General features: G+C 39.8%; 1 protein-coding gene across 3 annotated transcripts in view; it reads left to right on the forward strand.

Moving 5' to 3' along the window:
* Window positions 1-19,821, forward strand: part of tmem132e (transmembrane protein 132E) — a 409,273-nt gene that overhangs the window by 345,047 nt on the left and 44,405 nt on the right. For all 3 annotated transcript variants that reach the window (XM_037978997.1, XM_025008806.2, XM_017429159.3), the window contains 2 exons: window positions 8,573-8,716; window positions 18,968-19,173. In XM_037978997.1, coding sequence (XP_037834925.1) covers window positions 8,573-8,716; window positions 18,968-19,173 — 350 coding nt within the window. The remainder of the gene's footprint in view (window positions 1-8,572; window positions 8,717-18,967; window positions 19,174-19,821) is intronic.

Raw genomic sequence — 19,821 nt, forward strand, 5'->3', positions numbered from 1 at the left:
TCTAGTGTGACAGCTCCACGTAGCAGCAGAAGTAAACATTAAAAAATACATTTTTCCCCTTCATACAATACTACTCCTACAAGACAGCACTGCACTGTCCAATCCAATGAATGTATGACACGGTGCACCGTGTCTCAGTGTTTATAGAGGAGTATCAGTTGTAACCCTGGTTTACTATATTTGCGTTATAGTGCAGAAATTAATGCATTACTTTAATATTGAGAAATGTGTAAAAGAATAAATAGTTAGAAACAGAGAGGCAGATCCTGTTGCAGGGTTTCAGCTCGGCCTGTTTGTTGAACACTGATGGCAGGTAAGGGAACAAACAGGTGATGACCAGGGTGTGATGAAGTTTTCTTCAACAGTCTGTCAGAATACACACCAGCTGCCTCCAGCACCCGTCTGCACGTCCTCTGGGTCTCAGCTGTTAAAAGCTGCAGTAAAAGTTCATCAGGAGGTGATGGCAAAAGTTGACCAGTTTTAGCCATCTATGAAAGCGTACGTGTTAACTAGGTCAGATCTTAGATGTTATATGGATACCCAGGAATCTATACACATTTTCCACTGAATCATCATTCATGTGGAGACGGGATATGGGCTGCGTTTTTTACAAAAAACCTGTAATCTGTGACCTCTGATCTGTAACCTCTGTAAAAATCTGTAACCTCTGATCTGTACGATGACTTGTTGTTATCAGCGATCAGTTCGATAACCGTGGTATGGTCTGCAAATTATCTTATTATTCAAGTGAAACATCGGGGGACAGTCCTGTGTGAGGACTGTGAAGAGCACCGGGCTCACCATGCAGCCCTGGTTTTTCTGTTTAAAAAGAAAAATGAACCACAGAATCAAACGGTGCAAAAGTCCTGAAGTTATTGGTGGTTTTAGCATTTTTTGGAGGGCGCTGCAACAAAATGCAACGTGCAGTCGAGGCAGAAGTGTTGTAATTAAGCACAAATGTAATCAAAATTTATGCTCATGACTTGATTCTTAGGAGCCAGCGATTGTCCCCTCTCTGCCTGTGAAAGGTGGTAATTAGCAAAGGCAGTAATAGATTATGAAAAGAAAAGGACATTAATCAAGCAAGAGAGACATCTGATTGCCTTCTGCCTTCAGGTTTTTCTTGCCTTATTTATTCGGAGGACTGAAACGGCGGTTTTTGACAGTAATGAAGTTTTATTGCGGATGATTTATGATCCTGAAGGCTGGACACCGGCGCAGTGGACGGTGGAGGTCATGGAAAACCGACGACAGGTCTTCCTCAAGAGCATTTTGCTGCGTTCATGTTGAGCAAACATCAGCGCTGCAGCTTTAAGAGGCAGTAAGGCGTTCGGCTGGTTGCACACTGTAGCTCCTACGACACATAAATAACACTAACAGTCTTTCTGTGTGTGTACCAACAGTTTGTAGGACCTGATACTTGTGTCAGGATGATGACTCTCGTTGTCTGGTTTGCATTTGCATAATTAAAGCTGCTCTGCATATGAAGCTCCATTAAATCTACTTGAGCTGCAGTTACGGCTTTGTGTACGGCACATCTGTTGGAACATAAGGTTCACTTAATATCCCTTGTCCCCTCGACATTTGGGATTTTCATGCATATTGTCCCCAGATGTGTGGAGCCGCACAGCAGAATGTGCTTTTTTTGACTTTGCCTTAGAAAATAACTTCTCATGCTTCTGTCACCGCTTCTCTTTGTTTTGCCCGCTAATTAGGACTGTTTGTTATATTTTTGTTTGCTTTTCAATGAAATAACTTGTTGACGCTAAATAAAAATGGCTTGTTTTGCCTTTTCAGATTTGAAAACAAGCGGTCTCTAACATGCAGCACACAGAGAAGTTTTCCCTCCCTGGAAATGGTCCGTGTAGAGTAAAGTAGCGCCGACATTATTCAACTGTATAAGCAGCAGCAGTTATCATGAAAAATAAAAGAAGTTAAGACAATTTCATTTCCACTCAAGCAGTCCATTACACCCTTAGAGCTGGCCTCCTATAAAAGCTGCTGTTTAAAACAGACGTTTCTCATCATCGTGCTCTGATTTCCAGATGTAACGGGATCCTGTGGCTGCAGACCGTGGCCGCAGTGAAAGACGAGATTTAATCTGTCATTTCCTTTGAGTGGATTGTGGAATATACCAAAAAATCCAGCTAGGCTTGATTCAACGTCAACATCTGAGATTTATGAGCTGAAAACAAGAAATCTGATCAAAGGGAACAGAAACAATAAAATATTTGACCTTAGTCAGACAGAATGAGGTGACACAACTCTGTTTTACAGCATCGTTCAAAAGTCTTAAATCACTTTTCATTACTTTATAGTCCACGCAACCAGACTTTATTCCAGTTTTGTGACGAGACTTGAAGCAAAAGTTCTTCGTCTTTTAGTTCAAACTTTCAGGGTAAAAAGTTTTTTTTTGTTAAAGCCACTTACCTCTGACTTATAAATCATTCAGGCATTAAAAGTGGGCCCTTAAACTAGAGGCACGAACCAGGACAGGCAACTTTAAATTGAATCTTTTGGTGTTTTTTAGGTGCAAAAATAAACCATTATGTGTGTTTGTACCCTCCTGAACCCAATTTGGACCCACCTGGACATCCGCCCCAACACTGATGATTTAAAAAATATTAATAATAACAATAATAAAACACAAAGGAGTTTAATTTTAATGTCTTCTTCAGTCGGACTGTCAAATGTCACATCATAACTACAGAGTTTCTGTCAGAATTTGATTTATTTTTATTATCTGTTTGTGTTTTTTACTTAAATTTTATGGTGAAACTGTATCTTTGGATTTATTTGAGGGTTTTTTAAACTTGTTTTGATGGGCTGAGGTCAAATTTTTTTCATTATAAATCGATAAAAGAAAAAAGAAAGACAAGAAATGAATGTCTTCTATTTAAAAAAAACTGAATAAAAATCAATAAGCTGGTTTTATGCTGAGAAAAGTAAATTTTTGTAGGAATGTTTTAATTCATCTGAAAAGCGTGGCAAATTCTTTCGTTCCTTTTTCCAGATAAGTTGGATAAAGTTCAGCCTGTTATCAGGTCCTTTATGTAAATGAGCCCCGAGTTCAAAGGTCATTCAGCTTTAATGAGACGTTAATGAGGCGTATATATAAAAAAAACACTTTCATGTCTTAGAAAAGGGAGCGAGGCCAGTCAGTTGAGTTTGTGACAATAGCTGTTTTTTTTTACTGAAAAACAGTTTAAATCTCGTCTCGTTGCGACGCTGCTGCAAAGTGGTGGAGGTTATTAAAAGCGATGGCAACAAGTGGATAAAAAATCTGACCTGACAACTGAGTTTAAACAAAACGGAAATTATTTATCAAGGATTGGGGCTAAAAAATCAAATTTTAAATTTTTTAAATTTTAATACTAGGAAGTTTTTATAATTTAACTGTATTTTTGGCTCAATTCACACCTGAATTTAAAAAAGATGATTTTTTATGTTTGTGTAAATATTTTATTTATCCAAATGAAAACTAATCAAAAATGGATGTTTTTTCCGTGTAGTGAGAGTCTTATTTTTCAGCAGGCTCCATTTTATTTATTTATTTATTTATTTCCTGCCTGTTGGTTTTGTTTACACCGTGCGCTTAAACTCTTTTTAAAAACCAAACATGTCAGGACTGGAATGTGTCGGTTTGCGTACCTGCAAAGTATTTTTGCTGCTTCCAACAGAACTTACTAATTAAAAGAAATGATAAGTCTGTGAAATGACTGCTGAATGAGCTGAATTCAGGTAAGCTTAATTAGAGCTCCCGCTGCAGCCCACGTTTATGTGTAAAGTGTCCCGTGCAGTGAAAGCCTAACAGATGCCAAACAGGAAGAGGAGCTGAGGAAGGCTGTCTTTCTGTCAGGGCTTCGGCCCAGAGTGCTGTCACTTATCCACAGAGATCTGCTGGGGTTCGATGCGGACTTTAAAAACCTGAAAATGACTTATTCTAACACATTAAGTGTCGTTACAAACCTCGTCACTAAACAGATCAACAACCTGCAGATTCTGGTTGGTATATGACAACCTGACTCGTGTGTTTTTTTTGATTAAGTGAAGTGAAATTTATTTTTATAGCTCTATTCAGCAGCAAGGCGATCCAAAGTGCTTTACAACACAGAAATAAAAACCATCAATCAGGTAACTTTAGCTAACAGTAAGTTTGGTACAACTATAACAGGTAATTTGAGTGAACTAACAGACATGAATAAACTTTCCTCTAAGAGGAACCATTGAAAAACAACAAGAATACCAGTGGTGGACAGTAACGGAGTACATTTACTTGATTACTGTACTTAAGTACATTTTTTGAGAATCTTTACTTTACTTGAGTAATTTTTTGGGGGGCGAACTTATAACTTTGACTCCACTACATTTCCAGGAAGCTGGTCGTTACTTCGTGGTAATAGATTCAACCTTAAACCTTTGTTCCATCGTGAAAGTGTGAGGAGAATCAAGACTCTCTGGTTTGGTGTTTTTAGATTAAAAAATCCTTATTTTTTGTGGCATTTTTATGCTGAAGTTCTTTCCAGGTGGTGTAGAAGTTGCAGCAGAGTGTTTCTACACGTCGATACATCAGGTGGTTTCTGAAAGTTACAAGGTTCTCCAACATACTGATATTAGAACATTTAATTTGTATTTTTAAATACTTAAGTACTTTTAAATGCATGTACTTTTAAATACTTAAGTATTTTCAAAAGTGAGTACTTCGGTACTTTAACTTGAGTACAACTTTTACTTGTAGTTGAGTAAGATGTGACCACGAGTATCAATACTTTTACTCAAGTACTATAGTTGAGTACTTCGTCCACCACTGAAGAATACTAAAGCAATACAGAAATAAAACCATCAGTCAAGTAACTCTAGCTAATAGTAAGTTTGGTATAACTATAACAGGTAATCTGAGTAAACTAACAATCTGTAACCCGGTCAGTGATGTATAACCTAACAGACCATTTAAACACAAATAGACTTTCCTCTAAGAGGAAGCATTTCAACAGCTAACAGAACGGTTGATATAATGACAATGATAGTATTTTAAAGTCGGATAAAAACTTTCATCTAAGAGGAAATATGTGAGGTTGATCCAGTGATAACAGGTCTTAATAAACCATTAGAATATGAATAAGTTTTCCTCTTAGAGAAGCATTAATAAGACAAATCTGTTTGACTAACAGAAGCAGAAGAGAAAAGAAGCCAGCAGAGTGAGACATGAAGAGACGGTGTGTGTTTGTATGAATGTGTGTGTGTGTTTGCAGATAAGTCCATGAATCACGTCACAGAGCATCAACCAATCAGGTTCACTAAGTGTGGAATATATTACAAAAAAAAAAGAAACTGCTTGGGTTGGATTTATAATTTAAGTGGTTTTAGATGTGGTGGACTTTAGGAGAGCTTCGCTGTAGGAGGGGGGTGTTTAAAATTTCAGGCAGATTCTGAGTTCTTGGCTTGTTTTAATTAACATTTCATGGCCTGTTGCTGCCCGGACTGGAGAAAAGGTTCTGTACTGGAGCAGATTCTGCAGCTACAGATGGAGGCTTTCTTTGAATTTTTGTTTCAAGACCCGACATGAAAACAGTTACCCCTTCAAGGATTTACATATCGGGGTCTGAAAGAGGCTGTGAAGGAGATGGCACCTTTAACCGTGCCGTGTTCCTATTTCTGAAACGTAAAAGTTCAGGGAGTTTCTCAGCTGTCTTCTCTTTCTGTGGGAGAAACCTTTAATGATCATAAACGGTATGATAACTGAAACACTGTCTGTTAGTGCTCAAAATATGAGCTGGAGACGACTCTCAGCTACTGCCGCGCCACCTTTAGGCTGAGTTGTAGTCATTTTTCTGTTTGCTAAGTTCAAATCATATTGAATCAAGTTGACCCCCCCAAAAAGTTAATCGGTAGATTTTTCTTTCCTGAAAATTTCAATAAAATCCATCAAGTGGTTCATGAGATATTTTGTTAACAGACACAGCTCCATCAGTTAATGCTCAATTTTAGCTCAAGATATGTACAAAATGACAGAGTTATAGATATTTTTCTGTTAATATCTTGCTAACAAGCTGACAAATGATCACACACACACGGGCAATTAAGTTGTAACCTGCTTTTCGTGGCGGCAGATCATAAATATGTTGGTTTATTTGCAGATAATTTATGTTATCAGTGAATTATTTGTTAAGTTTGTGCTGCAGCTCTCACTTTTTCATGTCATACTTATTGGAGTTGCTCAGAATTCTGTACAAGTTCTTTATTATTTCATGAAAACTGTGTAAATTATTAAAAAGCGAGTCTTTGTTAAAGTTAGGACTGTTGATTGCATAATGCTGCTGTATGTAGTTATGAATCAAAGCTCGATATTGTGTGTTTTAGATGATGAAACCAACTTTCCCAAAGAGGAAGCGCACATTTCTAAGTTACAGTAAATCTGTGTAAATAAAGGCATCTGATTCCTTCAGCAGAGCGGCGTCAAACAGATGAAGAGGGTCCTCTGACACGATGAAGGAAAAAAAAGAAAACGAGAAGAAATTTAGAAAATATGACAAAAGTGTTGCGGAATGTTTGCTTTATGTTTCGGGCGGAACGGAAAAAGTGACAAAACTCAGAGCCGAGTGTGTGTGATATTCCCTCGATTACTAAACAGATCTTAGCCCTGCAGTTTACAGCGAACCCAGGAGAGGAAAAACACACTTTACGCTCAGCAGCCTCATTAAGGCTGGAGAATAAACGGCGGGGAGAAAGTTAAACACACGGTCTCTGCTTTTGGAGGACGTGCAGGACTTCAGACTCTGATCTGAGCTGCTCTCCCATCATAAAAGAGATAAAAATATATATATTTATGAATCAGCGGTGGCAACAAACCAAACAAAAATGAATGAACTGATTTGTGCGTGTGTAATCTAATGATGTGGATGCTGACTCAGCATTCTCACCGTTTTCCTGTTCTTATAGGGGGTTTTCTTACAACTTCTGTTTGTTTTTTCTTATTTTAGCTGTTTATATATCAAAGCCTTCAGCTCAATCAGGAGATGATTGATTTTTGTTACTTTTATGCTTTTCAGAACTGTTTAACATTATTTACAAATATTTTCTCCATAGAAATACACAGACATCTCCTCAGTTCCTGCCTTTTTATGGACTCCTGCTGTTCAGCTACTTTTAGTTTTAGCCTACCATCCTACTACTTTGAGCTTTTAGCTATCCTTTTTTATTTTTAGTTTTTATCTGCTATTCAGCTACTCTAGCTTTTAGCTGTTGTTCTGCTTCCTGCAGCTTTAACGGCGCTCAGCTTTCACACTGCTGTAGTTGGCTTTTTTGGTGCATTTGTAACCAAATTTCAGTCGGATTGAGGACAAGGTCTCAAAGAGCCTCCTTGAAGCCCACCACCACTGGACTGAGCAGATTTCTGATCTAAAAGATGAACCAAAAAAAACAAATCTGGCTCATCAGCCATGTGGGCTAACTGTGGTTTGAAGAGATGTTTGAGGAGAGAGGAGTTTGTCACATGTCACTATTAACCAAAATATTTGTTGCTAATTGATCGTCTGGGTTGACAAACTCCAAATTTAGAACAGGGGTGTCCAACCCTGGTCCTGGAAGGCCACCATCCTGCATGTGTTACCTGTTTCCTGCTCCAACACACCTGATTCAGAGGTTAAATGTTCTGCAGAAGCCTGTTAATCACATTGATTCAGATCAGGTGTGTTGGAGCAGAGGAACAAGGAAAACCTGCAGGATGGAGGCCCTCCAGGACCAGGATTGGACACCCCTGCTTTAGAAGAACCGAATCTTTAGGCTCAACCTGTTCAACGGTCCAGGATCTGACTGAAGCCTGAAGGTTTTGTTTTAGACCTTAGGTTCCAGATGTTTCTTCAAATATTATTGAGTTAATCTAAAAAGGAAAAGTTTTCAGTTCACTGCTCTTTGTTCTCCATTTCTGTCAGTGATGTTCTTTTAAAAGTGGCTATTGTTTGTTCGTCCGTTAAATGCGTCGTAGCTGCTTCGTCCTGATTAGGTTCATGACTTAGTGTTCAGTGATTAAACAATACCACTGAATGGGGTAAAAATGGCTTTAGGAAAGTCATAATGTTGAGTAACGCTGCATCCCGATGGGACAATATGAACCATCTGAAGCTGATTTGAGGCAAAAGTGTTAAAACTCCAATCATATAAAGATTAAATACATCAGTCTGTCCAGCGATACAGTAAATGTCTTGCCTTTTATTTTAGCCTGAAATTTAAGCTCATAGGAGCACAAATGGCTTTCCAAAATGATTAAAGTAAAAAGTTATTACTTTTCTGTCCTTTCCATCCCCATCTCAGTTACCTCCTCTCTCTCATTGGGGGGAAAAAGCGCTCTTGAAATGAAAATGTCAGTTGATGAAATCCAATGAGAGACATTTAAGTACACAGAAATGAGTTCTGGTCCGGCACTGAGAGCGTCACCTGGCCGACACGGGGGCCGCGATGGTAATGCGTTTAAATGAGGACCTCACAGATGCTGATGAAAATATCACAGAAAATCGTTCTCTGCCTCTCGCCGCTCCATAAATGCCATGTCTTTTTTTTCCCCCCTCCTTCGCAGGACACTGAGATTATCAACACGGCCATCCTCACCGGGCGCACCGTGGCCATTCCTGTCAAAATGGTCTCCATAGAGATGAACGGGGCCGTCACGGACGTCTCAGCCTTTGTGCAGTGCAAGTCGTCTAATGAAGACATCGTAAAGGTACAGTAATCTGTTTCTGGGACGAGATGTAATTCTGGGTAAATGTAATCTCTTTAACCCCTCCACAGTACATCACCAGGAAGGCATAAAAAATACATTTTGAGCTGCTCCACACGTGTTCCTGATTTGATTCTTGCCTCAGATGAAACCTGTGAAGGTAGATAAGGATCGACACGTGAATCAATAAGGTTACAAATGAACTATAAAAGCTCCATTAGATGCTTTTAAAAGTGCCACACCTATTGCTCCTCAGGGGGACACCTCCTGTCCAACGTGTTCTGCTGAATGTCTCTTCTGGTTCACTTCGGTTTTATGGTGGCAGGAAAATGTTGCACCAGGATGCAGAACAATCACCCGAGGTCAACATCAAGTCTAGTTTGTTGATTAAATAAATTAAATTGTTTGATTGTATAACTAGGTGGTAGTTGGGGGTCACAAATGCCCCTTTTACACGGGCCTGAAAGGTCCCGGCTCCACTCTACTTGGCTTGCTTTGCGAGCATTTACATCTGCATTTTTTTGAGGCCGGTCCCTGCTTCTTTGGTTCCTGCTTCGGAGTAGGGCCAGCCGGGCCGGCCCTGCTTTGGTGGGCGGCGCAAGCTTAGCTTCTGTTCACTCATTGGTCGTGGGTGTGGCCAGATGCAAGCATAAAGAGCGAAGGTAGGAATATAAACAACAGCGTTAGCTTACCCTGCGATGTTTCTGCCGTCTGTCCCCCAGCTGAAGGCGCTGTAAAGCCTGAAATCTCCGGCTGATAACAGCTGTCCTACTACACAACTTGGGCCAAGTTTCGGTAGTGCGCGATGCATTCTTTATCAAGTAGAGCGGAGTAGAGCCGGACTTCTGAAATAGAGCCGGTGTAAAAGGGGCATAAATGGAGGACCAGGATCCAGACCCAAATGAAGTCTTATCTGTGCTCAGATTGGTTTAAGTTTCAGTAAAATGTAATATCTTTTTAAAACTTGTTTTTACATTTTTCCTGTATATATATAGTCATATATTTTATGCTGTGCAGCTTTTCTTGCAATTTACATTAATTAATTTTACGCAGAACAGCTTTTTCCTCATTTACAATGATTTATTTTACTCTACGAAGCTCTTCTTCTTTCACTCATTTATTTTAAGCACCGCGGCTTGTCTGGCATTTACAGCGATTCGTTTAGTTGTTGTAGCTTTTCTATCAACTTTAACTTTATTAAAGACACACAAATAGGTCCATATGAAGAATAAAAATAAAATAAAATAAAAATAAAAAAAACATTATTTACAGATAAATGACATCAGGCAATAATCACAAATACAGGTCACTGATTTACATCAAGGCTACACAGCCAGTGGTTCCACAACCTGGACTTAAAACTGACTGAGCTTTATCTGTTAATATCAGGATAATGTTATTTGTAGAAGCATGTAATCTCCACATGAGGTTACATAATACAGAATAAAAAGTGGGAACATCAACAAATAACTGACTTTAACTCGTCCATCTTGGCAACTATCATTTACGGCACATCCCACATCTGGCTGGAAGTCAGGCTGCCGGCCCACAAAGAGAAATTATAAAAGAAATTATATATATTATATGAGCAATGAAGAAAACGAGCATGGCTCAAAGAAAATTTTAATATATATATCCGGGACCTTTGCTCAAGAAGAATTTCTTTAGGCAGACCTCCCTGAATTTTAATTAAAGGCGGTTGGTTCAGAGCATAGTGATGCGTCAGTGTTGATATTAATGAAAGTGATGGTGGAGAAAAAGATGTGGCTTTAGAGGAAGTCAGTGATAAATAATGTATGTTAATATATTCAAATATGCAACAGTGCAAACAGTGCAGCCTGCATCTGGTTCCATTTTTGGCTCATAAAATTTCACCCTTTAAGACTTTAGGCAAGCTTAAAGAAAAACTCTAAAACTGAAGCAGTTTTTTAAAAAAAATCATCCTTCTATAACCTGGAGGTTTGCTGAAAAACCTGACACAATTGTCACCCAGAAGCTCCATTTCTCAGCCTCAGATGGAGACAGAAACGTGGAGCAAGAATCATTTCGACTGTTTAAACTCTTTAATTGTAAAATAATAAAGTGCCTTTTTGGAAAAACCTTTAAGAGTTTATAAAACGATGACATCATATTGAAAACAGAAAATGACATTCGTGCAAATTATCCCTTCGATGTAATAAAGTGCATCAGAAAGTCTGCTGCAGGGAAGACATCAGAAGGAATAACTTTTAAAAACTGTCATCTGTCACTTTGTATGCCAAAAATTTTAACTTTTACAGTTTTAGCTTCTCAGACAATCTGTAAGGGCTCAGAGCATGTGACTGGGCTGACTCTGCCACAACCACACCAGATTTTAGCTTAATATCTGTAAAACCGGGTTATTATAGCCATTTGTGTTTCCTAGAGTCTGTTAGTTGTAGCGGCCATCTTTAATCGAGATGACTCCAAAAATTAGTCACCTGTGGATGTGAATCATTAGTTTCTGAGAATTTCACTTAAATTCATCTAAAGGTTCATGAGATATTTTATTAACAGACAGACATACACGCACCCATATATATATATATATATATAAATGACAAATCACAAATAATTGTTGCAGAAACAAAACAATTAAGTACAACTTCCTGATATATTTCCTTCTGGTCATGTGATCTGGAGCTTCCCCCCCAGGGTCTGCAGATAAAAAAACTCTTAAAAATGCTAGTTAAGGGTAGCAAAATGTTAGTTAAAGGTAGCATAATGCCAGCTAAAAGCTAAATGTAGCATAGGAAGACACAAATAGAGCCAGATTTCAAAATGAACAATGTTTTTAAAGGAATAGGAGAGACCTCCATGTGTTTCTATGGTGGAAATGTTTGTAAATAAAGTAAACATTTTTTGAAAAGCTACAGAAATTTAAACTCATAGCACCCGTTTCCTGAACGAGCTGAACCTTTTGATATATGAACGGCTAAAACGGCAAAAAGTGTTCAGAACTATTTCAATTTAATTCAAAAATACTTTATTAATCCCAAAGGGAAATTACATAGACTACATTATTAGATTGCTTGCATGATCAGACTGCAAAAAACATCAATTTAAATAAAAAAAACAGGGAAACAACAGTGTAAGCGCTGAATCGTATTAGATATAACTGGTTGTACAGAAATAGCCCACTGTTTTGCAATTTTGCTTTGAACATTTGTGAGTAATCTCACCCTCAGCCCAGACCTAAAGCAGACTTTAGCCTCGAAGCAGACCACCCCTGAAGCCCCTCCATGCAGAGGATCCTGCAGACCAGGAGCCACGACCGTACGAGCACACCGGTTAGATCTTTCCTCCGGGTTCCTTTCTGCTGGTGGATTCTCACATTCGAAGCACTAGGAGGAGCCAGAGGAACCTAATTTATTTTTTCACAGATAGTTTGCCTAATGTGTTACAGTCAGAGCGTCTGACAACAGCAAATATCCAACAAAAAGTTATTTAAATTCAGGCTCTTGTTTACTTGAGAACCTGACGTTTCTTTTAAACTAGTTTTTCTCCAACTTCAGTGTCTTATTTAAAGGCCGTGGGACTATTTGAACACAGCAGCAGCTGAAAATGACATTTAACTGAGCAGGAGGTCAGAATGTAATCAGCTTTAGGTTTTCAGGCCCATTATCGCCTGACTGAACTCTTTAAATTTTACCGCATTCATTTCTTCCGATTCAAGGTTAATAAGTCTTCTCTGTGATTATCATATCAAGTCAGATTAATTAAATCTTTATTGCCCACCTCTAAAATCAAAGGAAATAAGTTTTTTTCCTGGCAGGAAAGCCAGCGGGTGATATGCATTCCTGCAAGGAAAGCTTGGCCTTTAATTCTTTTTATGCTTTAGCAGCTTCTGAAGGTCAGACGAGGCAGGTTTTACAGACTGGTGTCAAAAAGCCATTAGCTGTTATTGGCTTCTATCTGTTCCTGTTGGTATATTTTCCCTCATATATTCTGATGTTAGCTTCCTTACCCTCTCCGTAGCATCTTGTACTCAACAGAGTTGAGTACAAGATGCAGTTAATAACTTAGAAGCTCGAGGGAGAACAAATGAAATTATAAATTAGAGTCATAGCAGCCTTCAGATCAATACGTCTCACTGTATGGACCTGTTCCTGGGGACGGGAGGGGCTCCAGTTGTGCCTCATTGTGTTGTGCTGTCAATAGGAAAAAAAAAAAAAAAACAGGGCAGGTGTTGCTCTGGGATGGCTGGCCTCAGCACGTCATTCATCATTTTTCATGATCCATTAAAGACAAGGCGCCGGGCCGTGTGATATTGAGTGGGCTTGCTTCGGTGATCCTGCCATTGAGCATTCTCGGCTAATTTAAAATGAGCCCTTCAAGCCCAGGAAATGCATGAGTCATGACAGTTCAATAAAAAAAAAGAACGAAAGTAAGAAAGGAGGCAGGAAAAGGTCTAACGCTGCACCGTTTTTGTTTGCACCACGCTCACGTTACTCTCACGCCAAACACAACATTCTAATCACATTTCTTTGTTGCAGTTTTTCCTCTTTTTTTTTGCCGAGAAGCCACTCCTGATTGGTGCAGAGTACACACAAATCTCTTTAAAACCCTGTCACATCTCCTGCTGGCCTCGTGTCATAAAACTGCAACTCAGACAGCATTTAAACAAAAAGACCTCCTCTCCGAATAAAGCTTTATTTTCAGCCGAGCGTTCTCATTTGGATATTTGCCAGCCTACAGGCTGTTGTATTCTAACTCTGAGAGTAAAAATAGGTGAGATGCTGTCATTTTTCTTTACCGTCACTTTTATTTATTTAGTTTGTTCTTTGGAAATAACTAAGCGGCAGTGGAGAGCCTGTAGCAGATAAGCCAACCTCTCTGTGTGTGTTTGTGTGCAGTGTTGTTGTACAAGGTGGAGAGAGCAGAAAAAACAGAAGTGTGACAGCGTTTTATAGGGTAGGACATATTTGCTGGCCTTGGTGGACCGCGGTGACCATCCCCCCCCCCCTCTGATCGTTGTCTCCCATGGCGTTGTGACTCATGTAACCCATCTGAAGCCAGAGATAAGGCCCCATGTCTGCACATCACATCACACGCCTGTGGTCATCCTGCATGCGTACTGTACCCTGCTGAAGGCGCTCTGCTGCATGTTAGTGTGACACATTTACCTTTAGTTCAGCTCCAAATTTAGCATCGTAAAAAATACAAGATATGAGTTAAAAACAGGGAAACTGTGAGGTCAGAAAATCACTTTTCAGTTTACTTTCAAAGATCCGGCCATTCAAATGAGTTCACATCTTTTGTGTCCAACATTTCACTTTTATTTCATATTTATCACCCAATGCAAAACAGTAAATAGACTGTACTTTTATAGTCTTTCTAGCCAACCAGGCCACTCAGAGCTCCTTACAACACAATCTGTGCCCTCACTTATCCGTCCACTCACACATTCATACAGCACTCTACTACACCTCTGCAAAGCTAACCTGAATCCATCATCCTATAGAGTCTAATCAGGGCTTTAGATCACATTCAGACACAGATGGAGCACACATCAGAGGCAGCGAGGGGTTCGGTGCCTTGCCCAGGGACACTTCAACATGTGGCATACTGGTGGAATCGTTGGAGGACGACCGCTCTAACCACTGAGCCACAGCCACTCCTAAAGCTTTTCAGAAACAATGATGTAGCAACATATTTGGGGACCTTTTTATTGTTTTTCTGTCTCTCTCCATCCCAGTCCTGTTGCCATCGAACTTCGATCGTGTGGTTATACCTGAGAGGAAACTTTAAAGGATAGAGAAAAAAAGTTTTAGGATAATCTTTGACCCATCTAAACATGATCTTTTCTGTTTTTCAGCGTTTTTGTCAATGTGCGGACAGTGAAATATATGAAAAATACCTGGAGTAGTAGGTTGAGGTCCTAATTAGTACTGTGAGAAGTAATTACAAATACGCTTTAGGTCCGACACTGAAACCAGGTGTGACTAAAGAAACAGAAAGTAAACTTAATCATAAACCACATGAACAAAATAAAACCGGAAACCAAGATTAAGAACTTGAACACAAAAAGACAAAATAAACAAATAACAGAAAATTTAAAACCTGATAGATAATAAACAGGTTGCTATGTTACCTATTTGTCTAATTCTGAAATAAAAGGGTCTTGTTTGTTTTAGATGAAGACATTTTATAATATATAGTATCCTTTTTTAGCACTCTGCCTCCACTCCACAATAAAGGGAGCAAACATTTGTAGGTTGTTTTGTTCATCCTCAAACCTCTGAAAATAAAACCAATCTATCAGGAAGGTGAAATACCTGCAGACTTTAGGCAAAGAACTCATGTATCCTCATCAAGTGATGATAGTTCTTTATTGCATTCAAACAAAAGACTCTAAACTCCCAGCTTCCCACAACAATGGATAATTTTCCCCCTCATCATCATCAATAACTCCAACAACAGGCTAATGGGGGCTGGTTCATTTAGCTAACAGAGCTGAATGAACTCATTGGTTTCCCTGCTCTAGAAGAAAACACACATTCATCACACCAAGAAGAATTTCATAACAACTCCACGACATATTCCCAGCAGTGCTAACCATATGTCAGCATTCAGTCTGCGCTGAAACCCACACACATTATCCCCCAAACGGAGCCTCCATTTGTCAGAATGTTGGAGCAATTAATTTGGTTCAGCATTAAATTTGAAAATAAAATCTGCAATGGTTGTGGCTTCTGTTTGAGAACACTCAGATTGTGGTGTTAATGAGAGCCACCAGGAGGACTCCGGTTTCCATTTGCACCCGTTTAATTCACGTTGGGAGTTTTTGACACGGAAATTATCGGAGAGAAAATCGCTTCTGCTTCTGCGTTTTTACGACAGAAAGGAAATAAGTGTGGGAACAAAGCACCAACTGCAGATCCAACAACTTAACTTATTATTATTTTCAAACCAGTTTGCGTCAAAGGTTTGGCTATTTTATCTCTCCTTTGTTGAACTTTAGGATAATTAGGTGGCTTTACATGCGCAAAATGTAACCATGACAACCTTTCGTATATTTGTTTGCTGCATTTAACAGGTTTTATGGTCTGTTTTTTAGCGTCGTTTTAGAATATTTGTTACTTAGAACTTTAAATGCTGTTTTATTGTATTTATTGTACGGTGTTTGAGCTTTGTGGTTACTGTGCTGATTGTGCCGTTCATACAAAAGCTCGACTAGGGACAAGAGTTGGAAATCAGCATATGAGAATATTATAATAAAACCACATCAGCTGCATTATTTGTGTTGGAACTGTGTTTAACTGTAACAAAAGAAAATTATAATATATTCAAAATGAAAACTACAGCCTGCCGAATCTGCACACATTGACCTTCCTCTATTAATACCAAAGTAAATAAAACATCTTGCAGTGGAGTAAATTTATGTCTATTGTGTGGTGCATTGATTGTATATTTTTGCAATTTTTAGATTTTCAGCACAAAAGTGGCTATAATGTGGTCAGTTTCACAGAAACTGAGCTATAATCTGGTGTGGTAGTAGCTGAGAGTCATTCACAACTTGTACTCTAAGAGTAAACTGATCTTTGACATGCAAATTTGGCGGGCGATATGCATTCCTTCGAGGAGTTCTCACTTATTCATTACTGCTCAGACTGTAGAGTAATGATAGTGATGATATCAAGTTAGACTGATTTAAAGTTCAGAGATTAAAATAATATAATGCAAAAAGTGAGAAGTTGTATGTAGGCTAGGAGAATCAATTAAAACACATAATTGTGATGCCAAATGGAAAAAGTGACTATTTTTTTAAACTGCTGGTAACGAGCTGAGGATTTCATGGCAGGATGTGTCTTTACTTGCGTAAGATGCAACACAAAGTGTCGTTATTTAACTGCTTTCCCTGCAGAACGTGGCTGAACCCGTGCAGAGCTCTGGCTGATGCTACAGTCTGTGAGTTTTCACCTTACAGTAACAACGCATGAAAGCGTCCGCCGATTAAAAGACAAAAGCTGCTGACTTTACTCTGGGAAATTAATTCAGTTAATGTGTGAGAAGCCCTGAGGTGTTCTCACCTTTATTAACCCCACCAGTCCTTCATTCTGTGCCCTGAGACCAGCAGCTAAGCCGAGCCGGCGCTGGTTCTGACGACGTGTCTCCACCCGGGCAATCTGCTGGCGCCGCGCAGGATGCCACAGAGCATTAGCAGCGGCGCGGCGGCATGTGGTGGCTCAGCGTGTGAAAGCCCTCCTCAGCAAGCCCCCGCAGGACCGCTGATACCCAGAGTTGCTAACAGCTTTTGACTTGCAATTAGCCAGCCAAGTTCATCAGCAGCTAGAGCTGCGGGGACCGAAGTGGTGCTGCGGCTGAAACGGCACGTTTCCATGAACGTGTTTGTGTGGCATCCAGCACGCTCTGCCGGGATTAATCAGAGCTGGCTGAGGTCATTGTGTTTGAGTAACTTTTCTCTTTTTATCACCCGCCACCAAAGGAGAGAACACAGTGTTAGCAAAACATTTCACAAATCACTGAACAGATTTTAATGAAAGACTTGCTCTTCATCTACAACTGATTAACTAACTTAATTCAAGATGGAAGCCACAGCTAATCATTCTTAGCCTACACATAAATGACAATACCACAGTCATTTTTACAGAAACAGAGTCATTCACAACACATTTCAAGCTCTAACAGATATCACTTCAGATTGTGCATGTTCTTTTCAAGGTTTGACCAAAATGGCAACAACTCGTCACTTCTCCACATAAGATACTCTTAGTCTAAAACAGTGGTGTCCAATCCTGGTCCTGGAGGGCCACCATCCTGCATGTTTTGGATGTTTCTCTGCTTTGACACACCTGATTTGAGTGACTGAGTGATTACCAGGCTTTCGCAGAACCTAAAGATCTGCTGAAGAGCAGGAAAACATCTAAAACCTGCAGGGTAGCGGCCCTCCAGGACCAGGATTAGACACCACTGGTCTAAAACATTAGCAAGACAGGCAGCGGGCGATATGCATTCCTTCAAGAAAAGCTGGGCATTTGGTCTATAAGTGTGACCATACAGATAAATTACATGTCAGCGAATTAACACACAAACACTGGATTTTGTGGTAGCTCATGAGGTCAAACTCTGCAAAATGACATTAACTGAGCCAGAGGGAAAGACTGTCAGCTTCAGAAGTCAACTCTGGCCTGTCTGCATGTGGGGAATTATATTACCCAGACCTCCTCCGAGTTATGATGAATCCCCAGCCCTGAGAAGACTGGACAGCCTGACCTCCATTTGCCAGAGATTAGATCCTCTGATTACAATACCAGCCACCTTCCAACACCAGATAAATCTCCAAAAGCAAAGCCCTTCAAATCCAAGGCAGTTAATAACTTCATTTTGGAAGGAGACAAATATTTAGTAGTTATTAATAGTTTCAAATCGCCTGCTGAGGCTTAAATGCAACAGATATCAAATTACAGGAATGTCTCGTGAAAGGTGAAACGTGTGAACATGTTTATTTATGAGCCGAAGGTGGAGTGAGCAAAGTTCAGCTAAAATGTCAGAGGAGTGACATGTTTGGGTAAAAGCTTTTCATGCCGTGTTACGTGTAATTGTTCGCAGATCATTATAAGAATGATGGTGGAGCTGGGATGGGATTTAAATGCTTGATTTGCTCTGCACAAGCTCAACAAACACCAGGTTACTTAGAAGCTCTAATTTGACTGTATAAAGGATGCAAATGAGATTAGAGAAGAGCCGGCAGCCGGTGAGCGTTTTTGTTTACAGCAGTTGTTTTCGGCTTTGTTCCGCCGAGGCTGAAAAGCTGCCGGGTTTTTATTCTGACCCGACACAAGAGCTGATTTTCACTGATTCGTTCCATATTTCTTCTCAAGGTTGGCAAATTCAGCTGGATGGAATATAAATAAATAAAAACTTCAAACTCTGGAGCCACACAAAGCCGGAGAAAAACACAGGTTTACAGTGTGCTTTTTTAGATAAACAGCCTTTTTCCCATTTCCACAGCAGTATCAAAGTCTGATTTTGACTTTGCACATGTTTTTGTGAAACTGGAGATCTGAAAATCTGCACACTGCCAAAGTGCATTTTAGTACTTTTAGGTGAAACAAATATTTGTTCTCTTTCTGCTGAAACCTTGAAATGCTCTGCTGTGAGTTGTGGCTCCATCCTGTGCCTTACATCATCCTGGATCCTTTAGATTCCCTGCCGCCAACGTGACCATTATCATATAGATGGCCTCTGACTCCTGACCGTGATCTTTTCCAGGTTTCCATGAATTGCGACTACGTGTTTGTCAACGGGAAGGAGACGCGGGGCTCCATGAACGCCAGGGTCATCTTCAGCTACGAGCACCTGAGCGCGCCGCTGGAGCTCACCGTCTGGGTGCCCAAACTCCCCCTGCAGGTGGAGCTTACCGATAGCATTCTGAGCTTCGTCAAAGGCTGGAGGGTTCCCATCCTGCCTGACCGGAGGTGAGTCTCAGCTCCATACAACCAGAGCCGCAGCCAGACTTTAAAAAATCCTGAGGTCAACCAGTCATTCTCCCCCTGCACATCAGTTACAATAAAGACCAAAACTGAATTAAAATAGAAGCATTTATTTAAAACAAGTGACTTGAATGTGTATATGACATGTATTTGTGTGTGTTTGTAAATCCATGGGGATCAGCCTCATCTGAAGCAACAGAGGACTCGGGGCACAACCATGATGACTCACTGAAATGACATGAATTAGTTTATATGAATGTTGATTCAAAACACAAGATTTTAGCAGAGATTTCCCCTTTTTATCAAATACCAGTGAGGTGTTGTAGTTTTGGAGCTGGACCAGGATGTAAAAAAAGTGCTGAAGTCGCCCTTTATTGAGGTTTCAGGAATCAGATGAAGGTTTCACAGATCACACACTTGGTTTTAAATGTTCTGCAATCAGTGCAGAATAATCGGCTCCAGGTTTGAAGTGTCTAGGTGTTGTAGTTTTTTAACTAGAGGAGATTAAAGATGCTGAAGGGAGGGAAAAATTAGCTGGAATCGCCCTTTAGCCATTTTCTGAATTGGAAACCAACTTCAGCTTCGTGGAATTGAAGGAGAATATTTTCAGCGAGTTACCTCGGTTGTGTTTCA

Source organism: Kryptolebias marmoratus, linkage group LG13, assembly GCF_001649575.2.
Source record: "Kryptolebias marmoratus isolate JLee-2015 linkage group LG13, ASM164957v2, whole genome shotgun sequence".
NCBI lineage: Eukaryota > Metazoa > Chordata > Actinopteri > Cyprinodontiformes > Rivulidae > Kryptolebias > Kryptolebias marmoratus.